This window comes from Myodes glareolus, chromosome 6 (assembly GCF_982192425.1).
Source record: "Myodes glareolus chromosome 6, mMyoGla1.1, whole genome shotgun sequence".
In the NCBI taxonomy this organism is placed as follows: Eukaryota; Metazoa; Chordata; class Mammalia; order Rodentia; family Cricetidae; genus Myodes; species Myodes glareolus.
The window spans coordinates 106,086,630-106,107,601 of NC_142031.1; the positions used below are offsets into that span (position 1 = coordinate 106,086,630).

Below are 20,972 nucleotides of genomic sequence, written 5' to 3' on the forward strand. Positions count from 1 at the left end.
CGGAGTGTGATGGTCAGAGGGCTTCTGGCTGGGAAACAGTAGACAGAATGACTGATAATCAAAGCCTTTTTTTTTCTTTCTCCCTTTTTTTTTTTTTTTTTTTTGAGAAAAAACCTCATGCATCACAGGCCTCAAACCTATCATACAGCTCAGGCTGGCCCTGAACTCCTGATTTCCCGGCCTCCACCTATTGAGCGTTAGATTACTGGTGTGCCAATGATTGTGGCACTGGTGGGAAGTGAAACACAACAGTCACTTTCGACAATCTGACAACGTCTTATGATGTAAACACCACACAACTCGGCAATTTTACCACCAATATTTATTGAAGAAAAATGAAGTTATATGTTCACACACATTGTATATAAATGTTCATAATCATTTATTCATAATAACCCAAACTAAAAACAGCTGAGGTCCACACCATGTAACAGCATCTTCATGTAACAGAACACGACTCTCTGAAGAAAACTGACTCAAGTAACAAGATGGACACTTTTCACAGAGCCATGCTGAGTGAAACCACACACAAAATACTGATTTCACCGAGTACACAGCAACACAGAGCGGACAGTGGCGGCTTGGGCTGAGCGGATGGGTGGGAAGCTACTCAAGGGACATGAGGTAACGCTGAAGATGGAATGGTCTCTATTTTTGGTTGCAGAGAAAAGTCACGCAGGTGCATTTCTGCCCAACTCCTTAGGTGCTATTCCCCACGGGTGTTTCTGTTATATGTAAATTCTTAAGTCACTAAAGCTGCTCTGAAAAAGAACTAGTCTGACCAGGACACCACTGCTCTAGCTGAGGAAACGGGGCCACCACGTCTGCCTGGCATCCACAGTGCACACACTGGCTCTCAGTAGCACAACAGTTTGGTATGTGAGGCCACTTCCTGGGCAATAGCCCTCCCTTACTCCTTCCAAGACCCGGGGACACATGCCTACTCAAGAACAGTGTTTCAAACCTGTTGCTTTCTGAGATGGTCTAGTTACGTGGCTTTAGCTGAGCTGGTATTTACCATGGAGCCCACGTTAGCCTCAAAGTCACAGCAAGCCTCCCGTCTTCGATTCCTGAGTGTTGGAATTACAGGCACGTGCCACCATGCCCGGTTTATTCTGTGGTTGTTCTATTCCCAACCTCTTTGTTATACAGAGCAAATATTGGCTCCCTGTCTGTCCCTACAGCTTCACGCGCTCCTCTGGAGGATGAGCTGAAGGCTTATTCCGTGACCAACACAGGCTGGGGCAGCTTTTCCTGTCTCGCTGGAATGCAACATTTGTTTTTGGGAACAGGGTCTTGTGTAGCCCAAGCTGTTCTCTGGCTATGTAGAAAGGGTGACCTTAAACTACTGATCCTCCTGCCTCCACTCCTAAGTGCTGGGATTAAGTGTGTGCTAATAGACCAGCTAGCAATACTATTTTTAACTGCTATGGTCCTTGTTCCTGGTAACTTCTTGTGTTTTGGGTGCTTCTGGGAACTAACTCACTAGGGTCACCAATTCAGGTTCAAGAGAGAGATGTCAGTGCTCGGTCTTGAGGGTCAAAGCTGAGTTTATTAAATGTGAAGAAGATAAAAGCCTGAAAGTCAGAGGATTTTTGCTCTGGAGGTAAAAAAGGTTTTGAGGAACCTACTAAACTTGGCTGTGCAAAATCAATGTTGGAGCCCCGGCGAGTCACTTATTCTTTACCACAGGGGAAAGGATTTATAACATCACCAAGAACAGCTTCTCAACATTCAACAAGAGAAGTTGACTTAACAGGAAGAGCAGAAGAAGAAATGTCAAGAGCCTGGCTGCACAGGTCTGAGGTCTCTTGAACCCTTTCCTGAGTATGGATACCCAACAGAACCACACTGCAAAGATTAGCCTAGAGTCCATGTGGTAAGGCTGAGGCCTTAACAGATTTAAAGAGCTGCCCCTACATTCTCTGTTGCCTCTCAAGTCAATCTTATGCTCGGCCAATTCTGAGAAATTACTGACTTACAGGCATCAAAAGGCACAAACATTTAACATGCCTTTCCCGGAGCACAAGACCCCTCAGCAACCTGGGCAGTGGCCTCAATAATATTTAGACTTCACTAGACTGCTCCCTACACTAGGTTGTGAAGTCTATTTTGCAAATGAGTATTTTGTGGATGAGCTTAACAGCATCAAGCATGAACATGGTAAAGTCAACTGTAATTAGATGGTCAGGAATATGGCCAGGTAGAACTTGAGAGGTGATACATCTAAAAGGAGCTCATGAACAACTCTGGTTAATCAGACCTCATAAACCCTTCAGGTCCTGTGCAGGAGACCGGAGCCTGAATAGAACCATCAAAAGCTGCAGCCACACTGAAGGCCAGAGTTGTCCATGAATATACACAAAAACCCTAATTTTGCAAAGGGTTTTCAAGCTCTTCTTGCTGAAGTTGACACTATTTCCATCTACTTCCAATACAGAGCAAGAGCAGCGCACGTGCAGCTGCTAAACAAAACCAGCTCCAAATGAGGTCAAGGTCTTACTAAGCCTTCAGAACTATCCAGGCACAAAAAGTCAGAAAACATTCCTGAGGAAGAGTTGTCTGAACCCAGACTTTCCAGGACAACAGCCACTGGTCACTTAACTGCTGAGCACTGAAAATAAGGCTGGTTCCAAACAGATCTCAAAGATGGAAAACAAAACAGAAAACCAAAACCCTAGTTATGTATCAGTTGGGGACTTTTTGTCAAATTGATTACATGGCAAGATGGATCTCCATGTCTGAATAGTCTAGGGAAGTCTATGGTTGTGTTCTAACAACAGATGAACTATGTCATTTGCCATCCTTGATGTACAGGACCTGGAATATCTGGGTAGTGATTAGCCTTAGACTTCTTTTGGAGAGTTTCACTACCTATCCCTGGCCGGGCTGTTGTAGACCAGGCTGGTCTCAAACTCAGAGATCTTTTCACCTCTGCCTCCTGAGTGCTGAGACTGAAGGTGTGTATGACCACACCTGACCTAACACTAAACATCTCAGGCATTAACGAGCTACCAAGGGCTCATGATACACAACTGTTTATTTTCCTAAAGTTGTTTTACACTACAGCCAACACTATGCAGCCACTGTTCACCTAATGTTCTGGTCACTCAGCTCCCAAAGGACCAAGTAAATCAGGAATAGTAAAAAGTCAAATTTATTTTATTGGGAAGGTATTTTTTGGTTATAGTCTATCTGACTCCTGTAACACAGTAAGTTCAGGAGCTCACAAAATATTATTAGGAAAAAAGCACTATTTGACAAAATTTTAAGTTTTATATTAGCATAAGTACTACAGACATTTTTTTTAAAAGCATTTTATGTGAAATATGTAAATTTAGGGGATTTTGTCATCTTGGGACATATCTCTCAGGATATATACCACTGTTTCACAGGTCTGGTCTGTGATTTCCTGTCCTCCGAAGAGCAATCAGTTGTGGTGTTGCCATGGGTGTGCTGTTAGACTAGATCATCAGTAGGCTGCCTCCTTGACCCGTACAGCTACTATAAGGTTGCTGCTCCTCCAAGCCTTTACCAGTTCTTTCAGTCCTTTGTTTAACAGCAAAGACTATGAAACAGCAACCTGTAGCCTTCTGGTCCTTCTACAGAGCACAACCCAATCTGTCTTTAAGAGCAATCATCACCAGGATATGGATGTGTACAAGAACCCAAACCAAGTTGCACCTTTGTTTTTCGTTGTCAAGATCTGAAGTCAGGCACAATGGAAAGGAACCCATTCCAAGACAAAACTCTCAAGAGTGTTTCAGGGCACAGGTTGGCACTCACTAAGCAAGGGTCAAAGCAACAGGAGCTAAGGTAATGGGGCTTCAAGAGAGGTCCAACTTAGCCAAGCTAGAGTGCTAAGTAACTCCATGCCCCTCACTCTAGCAGTTAGTGCTGGCAATGTTTGAAGCCCTAAGGCACTGTGACGCTGAAGCAACTGCCATGTATTTGTTTCTGGCTTTGTTCTCAAACCTCTATCCAGTCCCCCACCTCAATTCATTTTCATACGTATGTTCCTTATTTATGGCTCTTTAGGATATTCCTGGCAGAATCGCATTTTCCCAGGTACTGTCAACCTTTCGTGATACATAGAAAAAGACCAAGAGTTGTCCCATAGCTCTCGACGCCTTCTGCAAAGATGACTGCTGAGGTCAATCAGCTTTCCTTCTTAAGTTTCCCATCCTCTTGCCCTCCCTTCTCTTTACTTCCCTCTCATCTCTCGAGTTACTAGAGATTTCCTAACAGGCCTTTCTGCCTCCAGTCTCCCCTTCCCCAGTATGGAATGTAAGCAAGGCCATCTTTTTCCTGTGGAAAGTCCTCTAGTCACAGCTACACACACACACACACACACACACACACCGCATGAGCTGCTGTTTGCTTGCCTCCCTAGACAGAGTGAAGGTTCATTTTCTCATTTTCTGTCTACTGTACACGTCTCTTACCCACTCTCTCCAGAGCCTGGCCATCTATCTATTCTTAAAGACCTAATCATGCGCTCATCTCTTCTGAGTCATATTACATAGTAATATGTCTGCTATAGCTCATTACTTACTCTCCAGTGTGCAACAGTAACTTAAATTAAGCTCCCAGGGGCCAGCTGACTTTCATTACTATGTTCCTAGTTCCAAGAAGCATGGAATCAAAAGCTGCTTAATGTAAAGTTGCTCAAACAGCACTTTCAGCAAATGATAAGAATGGAAATCAGAACCCACGACGCTCTGTTAATCCATGGCTTCTTCCAAAACACAAGTTAGGATCTCAGATGTTACCATCATACTTCATGGTAAATGTATTATAAAAATCATAAATGGGTACAAATGTTTTTGTTTAGTCAACATTTATGTATACTATGTATCTGACTTGGAATACATATACTTTCTTATTAATACAAGAGTCCTGATATCAGAAGACCAAGGCAAGGCACAGAGAATAAAACCCATGGCCAGAGATGCCTAAGACTAGGAGGTCCAGCCCCAAAGCCTAGTTTCTTAATTGGTTCACTACAGAACCCAATGTTGTTTATATCTTAAAAACTGCTTCCAAAAATAAAGGCATGAAACAAATGAAGTCTACAAAGTGTGACTACACACTCACAGAGCACCCTTCCCAACAGGGCTCCAGCTGCGTTTCTATGATAACGTTAAAGGTTTAGATCAGGTATTTCAAAGGACACCTTTACTTACAGTCATGGAAAAACACATACCTTTGTCCATTACCATAAGCTTATGAGAAATTTTCATACTTTTAGATCTAGCTTTGCTATTATGGGTAATAAAATAAAGAGGCCGTAACATCAATTACAGCATGGCAACTTTTCAGCATTCAGATATCTGTTTTATTGCAATGCACTGTCAACTTAGAGACAATAGGTAGGGCATGACAACTTTCTTTCAGAGCACTGTTATTTTCTATTTCTAAAGAACAGGAGAGTTTAACAAGATCATCTGGAAATTTTATTTATTAAAATATCAGTGATGAGCTGTTTTGTTTCTGTCGAGACCACACTAACACAGGCTGTTCCTAACACATTTTCTCTACTTCCGGGGCCTTATTTAACAAGAACAATAAAATACTTTCTGATAGAGGAAATTAAGAGGTATTATAGAAGAGTTAGGGAACCAGGAGCAAATCGATGGAGACAAATATTGTGATTTTCAACCAAAAAAAGCTACACAAGTCACCTGCAGAGACATACAGTGACCGCTAATCAGTGCCACCAAGTCTGATGCTCTGTTGTTTCTTCCCAGACCAATGCCTCCTGACTGTACTATGTACAACCAAACACTCTGACAAGACTACAATCAAACTTTGAGACAAGCTCTCATTTTGTAGTTCAGGCTGGTCTCAAACTCACCGTGTAGCCCAAGCTGGCTTCAAACCTGTGATCCTCACCTCTGCCTCAACCTTTCATGTATACCAGATACGCACATGGTTGGCTAATGAAGGAAACATTTCTGGTGCCAGTTACAGCTGACAATAGGCAAGCAGTTGTGAAGTTTCCCAAATAAATGATCGGTACATGTCAACTCTAACATACTAAATCAGAAATGTCTCCTCAGTGACAGCAGAATGTCACTTATGTCTGTCCAATCTTGAGATCCTCAAGGCCCAGGGACAGAGCTAAGAAACATACAATGCTAATAAATGATACAGTATCACATTCTTCATTTGTGGGGATGCTAGTTCATGCCAACTGCTCTTTGCTTCTCCATAAACAAAGAGACCAAAACAAAATAAAACAACAACAAACAATCTTATTTTCAGCCACTGGTCAAAGTTTGGACATCTAGATGATAACAAACCTGTGAGGTCATTGACAGTGCATATTCAACTGAAACTAAATATCAACATTTCTGGTGTCCAAGGCCTTTTAAGTTCTCACAGAAAGTCCACAGACCTCGGAGATCAGGTATTTCCCACTTAAGACAAGAGAACTCTTTAATTTACATTTTTTTCTATTTCCTAGTTTAAGCACATTTACGGAATATGGTAGAGTATTAGTTGGGTACATTATCACCAAGAATGCCTCATCAACAATTTCAGGAGTGGATCACCACCAGGAGTGAGAGAAGCAGCAACCATCCAGATTCAGCAGATATGAGGAGGAGAAAGAGTGGGAAGTGAAACAGGTAAGGTCACTGCAGTCATATCACACAGCTAAGAAAACATTACAAGTGACATATTTTAGGAAAAATAACAAAATGGGCTCCAAAGTACTGACATGCTAAAAGTTTTTTAAAGTTAAAATATCTGTACAGTGATTGATGAGGGGCATTTCACACTTCATCTCTTGCTGCCAGTGAATGCCGAGTTTACACCAGGGTAAACCAAACCCACAGGAAAACAGCTGAAGGCGCCAGAGTGCCTACAGGTACCAGCAAATGCACTGCAGACAAGAGCACCATTTGCCTCCAAGTAACTCTGTGCGCCCCTGACGATTGGCTCTGGTTTAGATGGAAGCCGCCTCTGTGAAGCATAAGGCTATCTGGTCATAAGGCCAATGTGCAGTGTGGTTATCAGTCAGATTACAGACACCACTCTTCAGTTTGGAGAGTTTCGTGCCCTGCTCGCCGTTAGCTCACTGCTGGGGACGTCCTCTTACTTCACTCAGGTCAGTACAGGAAAGCAGGCACTATTTACACTGACTCCATGATCCCTTTCACCGAAAGGAACATGCCTATGTCTTGCTGTAACATTAAAATGATTGCTTTTATTTGTTTTTGAGACAGGCTAGCCTAGAACTCACTATGCAGCCCAGGCCAGCCTGGACCTCATGGTAATCCTGTTTCCTGAGCACGGTGGGTGTGAGGCACCACGCCCAGAGGGGAATGAGCTCTCTGAAACCTCATCACACCTAGACTTAGAAGCACAGTGTGAAATACGGTCTGAACAGACACTGCCATTCCTGACCACTCACTCAGGTGGAAAGAGCTTTGCTGTGTGTTCTGCAGCTCTGCTCAGGATTGTCCTTGTTATTCTAGTGTCTACAGAGGTGGAAACCGAGTAATTATGTAACAAAGAATGCAGAAGACTTGCATCAGAGAACCCAAACCTATACACTCCAGTCAACATGACTTTACACTGTTGGCTTCTGTTGTCACTTGACAATCGCACAGTCTGATTAGTAGCTTGGTTTGAAAACCATCATGTCTATTGCTCTCGAAGGGCCAAATAAGGTGAACGGATGTCTAAAGAGAACAGTGCCTCTCTTAAATATCTTGGTAAAGAGGAAATGAAAATCCAGGTTAAAGGAGAAAAAATTTGGCAATAGATTCACTATGGACAGAGTGGCTCTAGAGAAACCCAAGTATGTGCCTCCTTCTCCATACACGTGTGACCTTATCCGAGAAGCATTTACAAAGACTCTGCGGGGGGGGGGGGATGATTGGCTGGGTAAGTGAGGCCCCCAGTTTTGATTCCATCTCCATAGTATTTGCTATCAGTAGTTTCAGGTGAATATTCGGATAGCTAACATAATTTTATGATTGATGCTACTCAGTGTCCGCACACAGATAAATATTATAAGCAATGCTATATAAAGTCTCACGTATAGAACATTCCTAGAATAGGAACTTTGAATAGAAACTGGAACATCTGAGCTCCTCTCTTTTCTTCTATTTCTAAATTGTTCTTTATAGGAAATCATTGCAAATAGAATTTAAAGGAAAAAATGCTAATTTTATAAAATTTGAGAAATAAAAAGGCTATTATAATGCATTTCAGTAAATACTGTCCAGACAAGCACGGTCCGTCCGTGTCCTCAACACGGCAGCACTGCGCTCTGACCTCCCCGGCACTTGGCGGCAGCGGTCAAGGCACATGAGCTGTAAGACCGCTGGAGGACAGTGTGAAGGAAGGGTGAACTGAGGCGAGACATCCAGGAAGTTGAGCTTGACACAAAGCAGGTCACCTTCCAGGGGATTCTAAATATTAATTACCACAGCTGCTCTCCAAGAAGAGAAGACAGCAGACATAATTCTTACCACAACAATACACCAGTAGTAGAAAGCAAAGCAATTATTCACATTCTAAGAGCTTGGGGAAAATCAGAGAAGAAAGCTTACAGACTGAAAGATGAAGTGGAATGGATTCAGATTCAGATTTCATATTAACAGAAAAAAAAATTTTTTCCCCGAGGGAAGAGTAACTTCCTACAACTGACTGAAAAAAGGCAGCTACAGAGCTGTGCTGGCAGCTCCCACACTGAGGTTCTGGGTGTCTGACCACTGGCCGTAACAGCCCACGGCTGAACCGCAGGACAGCTCTATCTAGTCTACAACAGGAAAGCAGTGCAGCTCTTCCCATTGTCTGGGAAGACCCCGCCCCTTCTGCCCTGGCCCTTCTGAAAAAGGGGGCAGCAGAAGTCACAGGCTGGGGACAGATGAGAGGTACAAGTAGCAGCATCTGAGAAGCACCCACTTCAACCCCCAGGGCAGCTCAGCGGGGCAGCAGGACTGTGCGGCGTGGACTAGATCGGGAGCGACCTTCTCCTGAGGAAACCGAATGTAAAACTTACTTGTAATATTCTGATATGTTTTTAAAGACATCCACTGTTGCAGCCTGACAGCGCTCTTCCAGTATTCTTAACCATCAGATGTATTTCGGGGGAATATTTATTCACATAATTTTGCTTAATACAGTTCTTTCTACAAAGACTGAATTTAAAAGTATCCACAACATTTTAAATTACAGTAACAACACATTAATAAATTATAAATTAACAAAATCTTTATATTTGCTTAAAAATCATTTATCAAATGCTAACTTCCAGATTATCTGGAAAACTAAAACTGCGAGTTGCTAGAAATCTGGCATCCCAATTATATTCTGATTTTTAAAAGTATATAAAATGTCCCTCAAATTACTACAAGTCCCACTGCAGATGTGTTTATTTCACCCTTTTCATAAGGTATTAAATTTACAACTTGCTAAACATTTTACCAAACATGGGAAAACTGCCTGGCAATGCAAAGCACAATGAAGTAGTTACACAAAAGGAAGAAAAGATCCCTGTTAGGACAGTCACTGCGGCCCCAGCATGAAGACCTGCAAATCTAGACTTTTCAAAGTTGCATAGCTGCAAGATGGTCACTGCTAACAAGCTATTGCGCAGTTTTAGTTCAGAAGAAACAATGTATTTCAGAAACTGCAATTCAGCAGACAGTTCTACATTTAATTAACTAAAATGTAATTATGTAACTTGATTTACTCTTTGGATGACATTTTTATAATATTAAACCTTTAATTCAAACTACTAGCATATTTTAGCTTTCCTACCCAGAAGTCTATTTTTCACATGGGGGGAAAAAGGAAGAACTTAAGATTATCCTCTCCATTCACAGAATATTATACTGTTTTGATTACATTTCTTGGTTTCACATTGAAGAGTTTGTAAAAACTAAAATGGGCGGTTTTCAAGTTAAAAATAGGTGAATGCAAAAACATTATGCTGGGGAAAATAAGAAGTCCCCAAACTAAAAACAATCAGACAAACAAACAAACAAAACAAATACAATAAAACAGCAGCTCTACAGAACTTAATAAAAAGTAAATCAACTTTGAAATTAGTTAACTTTGGCGTCCGAATACAAAATGTTTATCAGTATCATCTACGCAGTGACTAGTACAGGATGTGCAGCATTTTCAAAGTCCCTGTGTGTCCCTTATATGCAAGTTTGGTGCACTCAAGTTCTGTGGTTCCCATCCATCTCTGGACCACTGAGTGTCACAGAACTCAGATCCTGGCTGAGTAAGCCTGCAGTTTTCTTTTTTTTTTTCTTTTCCCAGAGACAGATCTTCAAATCTTCCAGATTTCTCAAGCATCTTGAAAAGACAAGAAAACCTGCATAAAAATAAATTATTCTAAGTCATGGTCAATATAGTAATGATAACAGAAATACAACACCCATTCTCCCACGAAGAGTACTTTATTACTGTCACCTTTCATACTACTGTGTTACTACTTCAGAAATTTATAAAGTTATTATTCTGTAGAACAAACCAAGAAACAGAATGATCAGTTAAAGCTTAACATAGAAGAAATCAGCAAAAACTGAAGTCATTCCCTTTCCACAGTAAGTGCTTAAGCACATACACGAACACACAAAAACAAAAATCACACACACCTTCTCAAACTTAAAATCATCTCCCCAAATAAAAGCAGCAAGCAACTTCATAATTAATGAAGACTGTACAAATTCATGTCTCTATTTTGGATTAGTAATTATTAACTTCTTATGTTGTTGATATAATGTAGGGCCTTTGCTACTTAAAAAAAAAAAACAACAGACTGTTAATTTAGATTTCTGCAGGCAGCTGTGTAGAAAGATCAAGCTATCTCATATAAGTTCATCTCCAAGCTCAGGTGTTACCTAAGGTTGACATGACCATGAGAGGGGATGTGTTCCAAAATCCCATGAGCTCACTGTGACATCAAAGAAAAAAGTGTAGTGATGAGACCATGAAAGAAAAAACTAGGTCTGTTGTGGTTTTAGGGTTTGCTAATCTCCATCACGATAACATCAGAACCTTTCAGGGTCAGTGATCACTCTTCTGCCATCCAAGGACACCTGAGGAATGATCAAAGACACTCTGTCTTCTGGCCCCTTGATCTAGGACTTTCCAGTGTGCAAGAAACAGAGCAGAGAGATTTTGTACCATCAGCCATCTCAGGTACTTTGTTAGGTTTCCTTGACCACACTAGAACATACTAAAAGGAGCATATTTATCTGCAGGTTAAAGATTTAGGGATACACTTTACCATGTTAAACACTAAATACCTTTTTCTGTAGCTTAGCCTCACCCAGAACTTATACCACCATGCCTAGCAAAACTTCCATTTTATTAGTACTGTTTTTTTTTTAAAAAACTATTTCTTTTAAATGGTTCAATAATTTCTCATAACGGTATTGACCCAGACATAGGGCAACACACAACAGTATTTCAAAGCATCCTCACCATCAGAAAGTGTTTCAGAGTTCGGGATACAGCTCAGTGGCAGGGCACCACCTAGCCAGAAGAGAACTTTAAGTTTAAGCTCTAAAACAACAGGATACATATTGGGACTGTGAATGTACCTCAGTGTAAACTGCTGGCATGTACAAGACCATGGGTTTGATTTCCAACACCATAAAACAAAACCAGTAAAATCTCTACCTTTCCAATAGTGAAATAAAAACACAGATGCACATGTGCCCTGATACAACCTGACTACATCCCACTGCTCGGCACCACAAATCTTACTATCCCATCTGTACTTAGGATCCTACGAAGACCCCAGGTGATAGTCCCAGTCTCCCGTGCTTTTGCTTTCACGTGTACCCAGCTGCAGTTCTCTCTTCTGAATCTGTTAAGCTTAAGTTATCCTCACCAATGCTACAAATAAGCTTCTCGACTGCACACCTCAGTGCCTAGACTTCTAAAAAGCAAGGGATACTAATTACAACATTTATTTATTGTCTGTGGAGGTGGGCACATGGGCGGAGGTCAGATAACATGTGGGAATTGGTTCTCTCCTTCCACTCTGTGGGTCCCAGGGATGGAATACCAGTTACTAGGCTTGGTGACAGGCAACTTTACCACTGTCCTAGTTAGGGGTTATCATCGCTGTGATGAAACACCATGATCTGGGTGTCTGACCACTGACTGTAACAGCCCACGGCTGAACCGCAGGACAGCTCTATCTAGTCTACAACAGGAAAGCAGTGCAGCTCTTCCCATTGTCTGGGAAGACCCCGCCCCTTCTGCCCTGGCCCTTCTGAAAAAGGGGGCAGCAGAAGTCACAGGCTGGGGACAGATGAGAGGTACAAGTAGCAGCATCTGAGAAGCACCCACTTCAACCCCCAGGGCAGCTCAGCGGGGCAGCAGGACTGTGCAGCCCTTTGTAAACTACCTGACTCAGACGAAACGGCTTGCACTAAGTTGTACATATGCAACACAAATGCTCCGGTGAGTGTGACACAACCTACTTTTTAAATCATGGGACTTAATCTCTCTGACCCTTAAAGAATGTTCTGGAAAATGTGGTCATGATATGTACCTCACTGTTTGTTTCCTCCCAGTATTAAACTGTAAGTAAATAAACAAACGTGTTTTTAAGTATCAAGAGTATTCTAGTTACTCAATACCTAATTCTACTCAAGAATCAAGAATAGCTGCTTTTAATTAAGTAGCTTTTTGCTGATGTTTTGGGAGTGGTTTTTGGTGATGGAAATTAAACCCAGGGCTTTTGACAATCAGGTCTGTATTCTAACACTTAGCCTCCTTAGTATATTTTTAAATGTGAGTTTTTATATAGTAGTCTTACAAAATACTTAGAAAACATACACAGAGATGCACACAGAAATATGCCTCCGTGAATAAATGGATGAATGACAATTAGAGTTAAGGACCTGAGGGACAGATAGCTCTGCAGCGAGAGTCATAGCTTCAGAACCTGAGTTCTGGGACCTACATGGTAGAAAGGCAGAACCACTTCCTGCAAGCAGGTTGTCCTCTGATCTACGCACACATGTCAAGGCTTGAGCATAACCACATGCTGCAGGCCCATGGGAGCACAGGAACACACACACGCGCACACGTACACACACACAGCTGAAAAAACTGAAGATGAAGTAGTAATTCAAAATAAGATTTTATAAATCAATTAAAACAAAAAAGGGACAAATTACCCATGACACAGGAATCAGATGCTTAATCTGAAGGGTGCTCTGGACAAGATCTATTTACTTCAAACCATTCATCTATGCAGCTAGAAAAGAACAAAACCAGAAAAGTATAAATCCTATGTTTAATCACACCCTACAGTCATAATAAAAATATCAACTACTTAACTTTTAGTGTCTTTGGAAAAAAATCAGTATCTTTAATGATCACACCTGACAAATACAGTAAAAGATATTAAATATACTTCAGTTATTTTACATTATTAAAGGGGAAAATCCTCGAACTATTATGCTATGACATACTTTCAAACTCAAAAAGATTAATTATTACCTTAAAGAACTACCATTTCATTAATATTCAAGAGTTAGAAAAACATCTCCTTTTCAATAGTTACACATAGGCCTGATTAGGTTTGCCTATCAAGGCAATAAAATTAAAATGCTTTAAAATTATAATTCTTGACAATATTGTATAACTTAAAAATTCCATGTTTATGTGTGATTACTGAACCTTTAGTTCTACCCTGCTCTGCAGTCCATATATACACAGACAAAGAAATCCTAATCTATTTGTATTTGTAGAGCATTCATGATCTTTCTGGAAATTCTGCACAGGGTACATACAATTATCTTCTTCCTTTGGGTTTGCGTATGTGTATGTATGTGTGCACACGTGTGGAAGTCAAACACAACCTTGGAGGTCATTCCTCAAGTGTTGCCCACCTTTTTAAAAACAAACAAACAAACAAACAAACAAACAAACAAACAAAACAGGGCTTGCTACTAGCCCAGAATTCGCTAGGCTGGTTAGTGAGGCTAGCTGTCCAAAGAGCCCCAGGGATCTACCCAGCTCCACCACCTCCTTAGCACGGAGACTGCTAGTCACCACACCGGTGAACTTTTCTGTGTGTGTTCCAAGGACTGAATCCAGGTCCTCATTCTTGCAAGGCAAGCACTTTATTGAGCTATTTTCAAGTCCATAATTACTGTCCAGTGCTCAATTAACAACGGAGTCCAGTTTTGCAGTCCCTTTTTAAGTGCTCTCAGTAGTGACAGGCAATGGCTGCTGCACTATCAGCACAGATGGAACACATTTCCCTCACTGTACAAAAAATTCTTTTTACACATTGTTCCTTCACTGTCCCAAATTCACAGAGCTGTGACAAATGACAATATTGATGTCTTCAAAGGACAAGTAACACGGCCAGCAGTGTGTGAGTCACTAAAGCAGGACTCAAACTGTTCTAAGTTCTCACTGGAGGTACTGTTAATTCCTGCATGCTCTACAGTCAGGTCAGCTAGTATCCTGAAGGGGAAATGAAGACAGGCCATTCTCATACTCTGATGAAAACACTAGAAAAAAATGTAAATGACCTCAGTAATCATTCATATCTTCCAAGTGACTAAAGTAACTACTGATACCACTCAAATATTTGCTCTAAATATCAAACCCTAATTTGGTTATGACATGTTTTCAGTCTGGACTGTACCACTGCACCCTAAAAAACCTCCCATCCACAAAAAGACATCTTAAAACAGAATGCTCCAGTGTGGTTACACTCGTAGTCCACTGAATAGCACTTATGCAGTCTAAAACGGGTTCTTACTTTATTAGCCACGTAATCTGGGCTCATCATGAGAAGGTAATAAATAACTCCAGGTCCCATTTCATGTGAACTAATACCAACCCACATAGTTTCTATTGTAAACTACCTCATTAGTTGTTCAGACTGTGATACCCCTTTCTCCTAGCAGCTCCAACAGGAAATCAGCATTCTAAATTTAGTACTTTTTATTCTCAAGTATTTTCTTACCACATAACTCTAAAGGCATGGATTTTAAAAACACACAGCATTGTCCCATGTTTAAAAACCTAAATCAGTGCTATCATAAATATTATTCCTTATTTTTGCCTTCTTCATATGTGCTTTTAAATTTGTATTCCATTATGTAAGTACAGTACATGGATTTGATGCCACAAGTCAGAGTTGCTTGGGTTGCTGAGGCAGGAAGATTAAAGGCTTAAGACCTAGAAGACTTGATATGCTGTTTCAAAATAAATATTGACAACAAGCAAGCCACAATTTACTTATTTATTCCTTTGTTATAGATAGTCCCAATTATCTTTTAACAATCTCTGAAAGGTCATACAAATTATAAATTAATCTTGTCACTAATTACAGTTTGAATTGGTATTTTAGAAAGTCACTGTAAGGCTTTTTCAGTGCTGGCTCACATCCTGCTTTAGACGCCTTCTTTCCTCTTGGGAACTTTGGGCAGTAGCTGCTGTCTCTAGACTTGAGAGTAGAATGACTGTGGCAAATATACTGTAACTACAGCTGCCTACCAACTTCAATCTTCTTTCTGAATTAAGAGCTAAACATTTTCATTTTAAAAACATTTTATCACAATTTATTCATGTGTGTGTGTGTGTGTGTGTGTGTGTGTGTGTGTGTGTGTGTGTGTGTTTACGCTCTGGTGACCATGTGGCAGCCAGAGTCCACGGGAGTGAGTTTTTTTCTTTCACTTGAGGGTTCTGGGGATCAAACTCAGGCTTAGAGATGAGCACTTTTACCCCCTGAACTATCTTACTAGCACCATTTTTTTCTTTTTCTTTTTAAATGAGCTATAGATTTTTTTCTTGCAGATTTTCAAGAACCTACTATTATTTGGGTATCTCAGTTATAAAATATATATTTGGGGTGGGGCCAGGGATCTGAAACAAGGTCTTGCTATGTTGATCGCAAATCCAAGACCTTTCTGCTTCAGTCTCCTAAATTCTGTGATAACAGGTAGATACTATCATGTCTGGCAATGTATAGTGCTTTTAAATAAACTTTTCCACAAAATTTTAAACTCAAAGTAAAAAAGTTTGATGGTAAAACTCTGACTAAAGGCAGACCATGCAACATAACTTGTTACCAGAACAAAGACATGTTCATTTCTAATAAACCCTGTATTTCTGGAACGTAACGAGTTTAGTGTCATATGTATTTCATGGCTTGTTGTAATCAAGTGTGCTCTCGTTTGCAGCTCTACAAAGTAGCACTTACGGTGCTAGGAAAGGTATCACATGGACCAGAGTATTACCACGTCACTACGCTGTCATGCTTCTGTCTGCCAACTGCAAGCATTATCTGCTCTAGCAATTAACCACAGGACTGCATGTTAGCTCAAACACAAAACTTTTGTTGTCATGCCAAAAGTCATCTCCACTACAAAGTCTAGTGTCTACTGCAAATGTAATTTTTAATAGCCACAATTTTTAATAGTCAATATCAACCTTCTAAGTTTATCTTTTAAATTTGTCTATGTGTATGTATCTATGCTTAAATGTATGTAAAGTACCATGTGTGTGCATGATCCCTTGAATGTCAGAAGAGGGGGTTAAAACCCCTGGAACTGGAGTTACAGGAGGCTGTGAGCCATGCTGTGAATGCTGGGAACCGAGCCTAGTCCTCTATACAAGAACAGAAAAGTACTCTTAGCTATTAAGCCATCTTTGAGCACCTCCTAAGCTTATTTTAGGGGGGTGGAGGGAAGAATGGTATATCTTAAGAAAAAAAAATTCTTACCAAAAGGTCAAAAACAATTTTCTATTTTTTCCCTACTTCCTTAGATATTTGAATTTCAGTTATATGGAGACCTAGAATTTTTATTTCAAACTGTAAAAATGATTCAACTATTTTTCCATATCACTAACAATATCAGGCGACCCCAGCACTGCCCAACAGTACACTGTATGCTACACTGTAGCACCGCTGTGTACAGTGTCACAGACACAGTCAATTTAGTGCCAGCACGTCCGAATCCTCACAGCTACATGAAGTTTGTACTGTTGTCCTTAAACATTCAGAGACAAGAAAATCGAAACCTGTCTAAAATCACATACTAAATTAATTAGTGGAAGGGTTGAGAGCCTTGATTCCAGTCTCCATGCCCTTAGGTCCCATGCTGTGGTCTCCCTGGTCAGGCTCATGTGTTTATGGACTTAGTTTTGTCCTTGCTTGCTTACTTTTTGCATCTCTTAGGACATATGTCCTAACAGGATTATTCTCCAAGAGGATGGGTACTGTTCTTTGGCCCTTCACTTGTTGTCCCATATATATGTATTTTTATAAACACTGTCCATTTACAAGAAACTAAGACTAGACTGGAATAACATTAGTTATATAGGCTAATTAGGGTTCAAATATAGTTTTTATAATACTGAATTTTTCTATACACACCATGTTTTACATGTATTTTAATCATATATACCTTACATTTCAATAAAGTTTTAAATTTTTTAAAGACTCAAACATCTTTTCTAGAAATTATTCCTAATACATTATTGCTTTTGCAGCCCTTTTAAAAAAATAAATTTTAATGTTACTATTTAAAGAAAAGTTCTATTTCATTTTTTTCTTTATGGGACATGAAGGCAACAATTTCCACATCACCTATCTGGAAACCCCATAAACTCTCATTGATTTTATTAATTTTTATTCTCTCTCTCTCTCTCTCTCCACCCACCTACCCATCCATGTGTATGCATGTGTGTAAGTATGCAGGAGCCCTGGTGTGTACGTAGAGGTCATAGGGCAGCATACAGAAGCTGGTTCTCTCCTTCTGCTATGCAGGTTTGGGGTAACAAGCTTGAGCTGTCAGGCTTGGCAGCAAGCGCCTTTACCTGCTGACCTATCTCACTGACCCGGTTATAATAACTCACCTGTTATTTAGCCCGAGTTTCTGCTTTAAAGTCACAAACACAAATGACTTTTCCTTAAAGCACCCTCATTTACTGAGTAGCTGTTCATCCCCAGCATAAATCCAAATTGGTCCCGAGGTATAATTTCCACTCATTTATTTGCTTATTTATTTTATATGCGTGTGTTACTGGTAACTGGTGCCAGAACCTAAGGCAAGTGCTTTCCCACTGAGCTTATCCTCAGCATGATACACTATTTTAGACAGGTATTGTTAAATCTGGATTTTTGCATTTTAAGTTTCCTTTGCACATGGTCCTTGTCTGGTGTCCAATCTCTGCTGTTTTCCAACTCATTCTCTGCATGGCAGACTCCACTGTCAAATCATCTCTGAAAGCCTGCTTGAGGGTTCATTTTTCTCCAATCAATGTTTGTCATTTTTCAGATTTAATCTGAACTTCTTAAAGCAGTCAGTAATTGAAGTTTTGAATTTTTAATCAATATTTATAAAATTACACATTATAAAAACTGTCCCTTTGTTAAAATTTCTAATTCAAGAATATTAGCAGTGAGTTTTCCATTTATTCTTAATTTGTGCCAAATTATGTCCTTTTCTACTTTTTTTCCCTTCTGGAGACAATCCTGCTGTAATTATCTCCAGCTTCAGCACACCGCTATCTTCACCCTCCATTTTCTTCTGTCTGCTGCTGCTCTGCCGACTCACCATCTACTATGAAATCCCCCAATTGCTCACTCTAGGCACGTCCAGCTGTTTATCATTGCTCAGTTATAGTTACTTCCCCAGTTCCCTGATGATTTGTTCTGTGACTTACAAATTATTCTGAAGGATATCTAAGAGTAAGTTCTGCTGCCATTCCTGGTGACTGATGACGGTGGAGGTATGGTGCCAGTTGTGAGAATTTGCTGAGATATGCCTAATAGATTAAAACATAACTGATTTCTAAAATATTCTTTGTGTCCTTGACAAGGAAATGTATGCACTCATCAGACTGAACCAGAGGGCAGGGGATCAGTTCACTGAGAAAGAACAGCTCAGCACATGCCCTGAACTCGATCTCTAGTACCAGGAAATGAAAAGAGACTGGAAAGGCGGAAGCCAAGCACAAGAGCACACCCAAAACACCTGCTCTCAGGAGGTTGAGGGAGAACAAGTGTGGGGGCAGCCTAAGCTACGTGCAGATTTTGAAGCTATCTTGAGCTATGCAATTAGATCCTTCCTATCTGCAAAAACAAACAAAATCAAAACTTGGCACGCTAAAATGGTTCAATTTTTCTGCATATTTGACTCATTTATTTTATTTGTTTAATCAGGAAAATTAAAAATTTTCCATTATGATAGCACAGTTGTCAGTTTCTTATGTTAACATAGATCATCAACAAAAATTTCAGTGTTTACCATTATATAGTAACTCTGTTCTAAATGAAGCATCCTTTAATGGTTTACATTGTGTGGCACTAGTACCCAATGTTAGGTTTAGCTATCACTGCCTGGATATAGTTCTCTATCCTTTTATTCCATAATAGCCTGTACCTTTAAAGCACGTTACTTATCAACATTATATTCTAATATTTCACCTACTTTCAGTTTATTCTTATAGATATAATTACTGGCATGTTTGGATTTATTTTAGTCTCCTTATTTTGAATTATTTACTCTGTTTTTGCTATCCTCTCCCCCATTCTTAGGTAAAATTCCATTTTATTTTCCTTGGTTTGAATGCTACAACTTCCTATTCTTTTTTTTTAATTTAAATGTATTTTATTATTTCTTTTAATTTTGTGTATGTGTGCATTTGAGTACCAGTGCCCCCTGAAGACAGGGGAGTTAGATCCCTCTACCTATACCCTCCCCAAAGCTGGAGCTGCAGGTGGCTGTGAGCTGCTTGACACAGGTGCTGGGAGCTGAACTGACCAGTGTGTGCTCTTAACGCCTGAGCCAACACTCCAGTTCCTAATTTTCTATTCTTTATGTGGCTACCTTAAATAGTGGTTTTTTGCAACAGGTCTCTCTACTAGCCCTGGAACTCACTATGTAGACCAGGCTGGCCTATAATTCACAGAGACTCACTTGTTTCTGTCTCTTAAGTGCTGGGATTAAAGAAGTATGTGACCACACCTGGCTTTGTATTTTAAACTCAAAACTGTTCTGTATTATTCTGAAAGCAAGAAGAATTAAAGACAGATGGGCTTGGGAGTCAATCTCCTGGAATTCCCAATTTGTTGGAATCTCGGTTTGCCACTTGCTAGAAATAGAGGCCTGGAGAAACCGCCTCCTTCTCCTTTTCCAGCTGTAAATGAAGTGGCTGCTCGGCTGACACTGACCACCTGCTGATCTACATGGAGACAGCTGCACCACACTAAGGGCTTTCTAAACGGCAGTCTAGCTACAACAGGCGTCTGTTCAGATTTTATCTGAGCAAGGGGGAGAGCAGGAGGTGGGTGGGGTGCTACTGAGATTCTAAATTGAGAGGAAGAATTAGAATGAAGAAACTGCTTAGCCCTAACTACAATGTTTGAAACTAAGAGAATAATCACTTTACTTTAATATCAACCTTGCTAACGTAATACTAAACTTACCCTTTATGATATACACACAGGCAAGGCAGTCGTGCTATGGTGTCTCCCTGCTGCAATTCTTCAAGGCATATTGCACATTCCCCAGCATCTTTACTCAGCACATCCTCTGTGAAGAAAAAAAATGAACTCAGTACAAGAAAACTAGCCTGAGAAAAGAAACGAAACAAAAACCACCAGAGAATGGCTCACTATACCTGTACAACTAACTATACAAAACTCAGCACCTGTACTGGAAGTGCTGTTCACACTGAATGAAGCTCATCACACCTGCTTCACCGGGGCATAAGAGTACCCAAGGACACACTACAAAAGTTCTCAACTCACACAAGAGTCTGCTCCAAACAGCCAACAACTCAGTCATTTGAAATTAATATTCTTTCTGGTATGTATCAATATTAGTGTAGTGTCCATAATAGTTCAAAAAAGTTTAGTGCAGTATGGTTAAAAAGAAATGAATATAAAATACCTTTATAAGTGTTTTAATCAAAGGAAACAAAAAGAAATCACCCTGAACCGAAAA

The 20,972-nt window shown here is 40.2% G+C and overlaps 1 protein-coding gene across 2 annotated transcripts in view; it reads right to left on the bottom strand.

Annotated features, from left to right (window-relative positions):
• Positions 1 to 303: 303 nt before the first annotated feature.
• Znrf2 (zinc and ring finger 2) overlaps positions 304 to 20,972 on the bottom strand; it is an 84,694-nt gene continuing 64,025 nt past the window's right edge. The window contains exons 3-5 of one of the 2 annotated variants that reach the window (XM_085691051.2): positions 20,453 to 20,558; positions 13,173 to 13,252; positions 304 to 10,326 (exon numbers count right to left, since the gene is read on the bottom strand). In XM_085691051.2, coding sequence (XP_085547177.1) covers positions 13,195 to 13,252; positions 20,453 to 20,558 — 164 coding nt within the window. In that variant the 3' untranslated portion in view covers positions 304 to 10,326; positions 13,173 to 13,194. Of the gene's footprint in view, positions 10,346 to 13,172; positions 13,253 to 20,452; positions 20,559 to 20,972 lie in introns of both variants that reach the window. The other variant, XM_085691050.2, reaches the window with a different exon arrangement.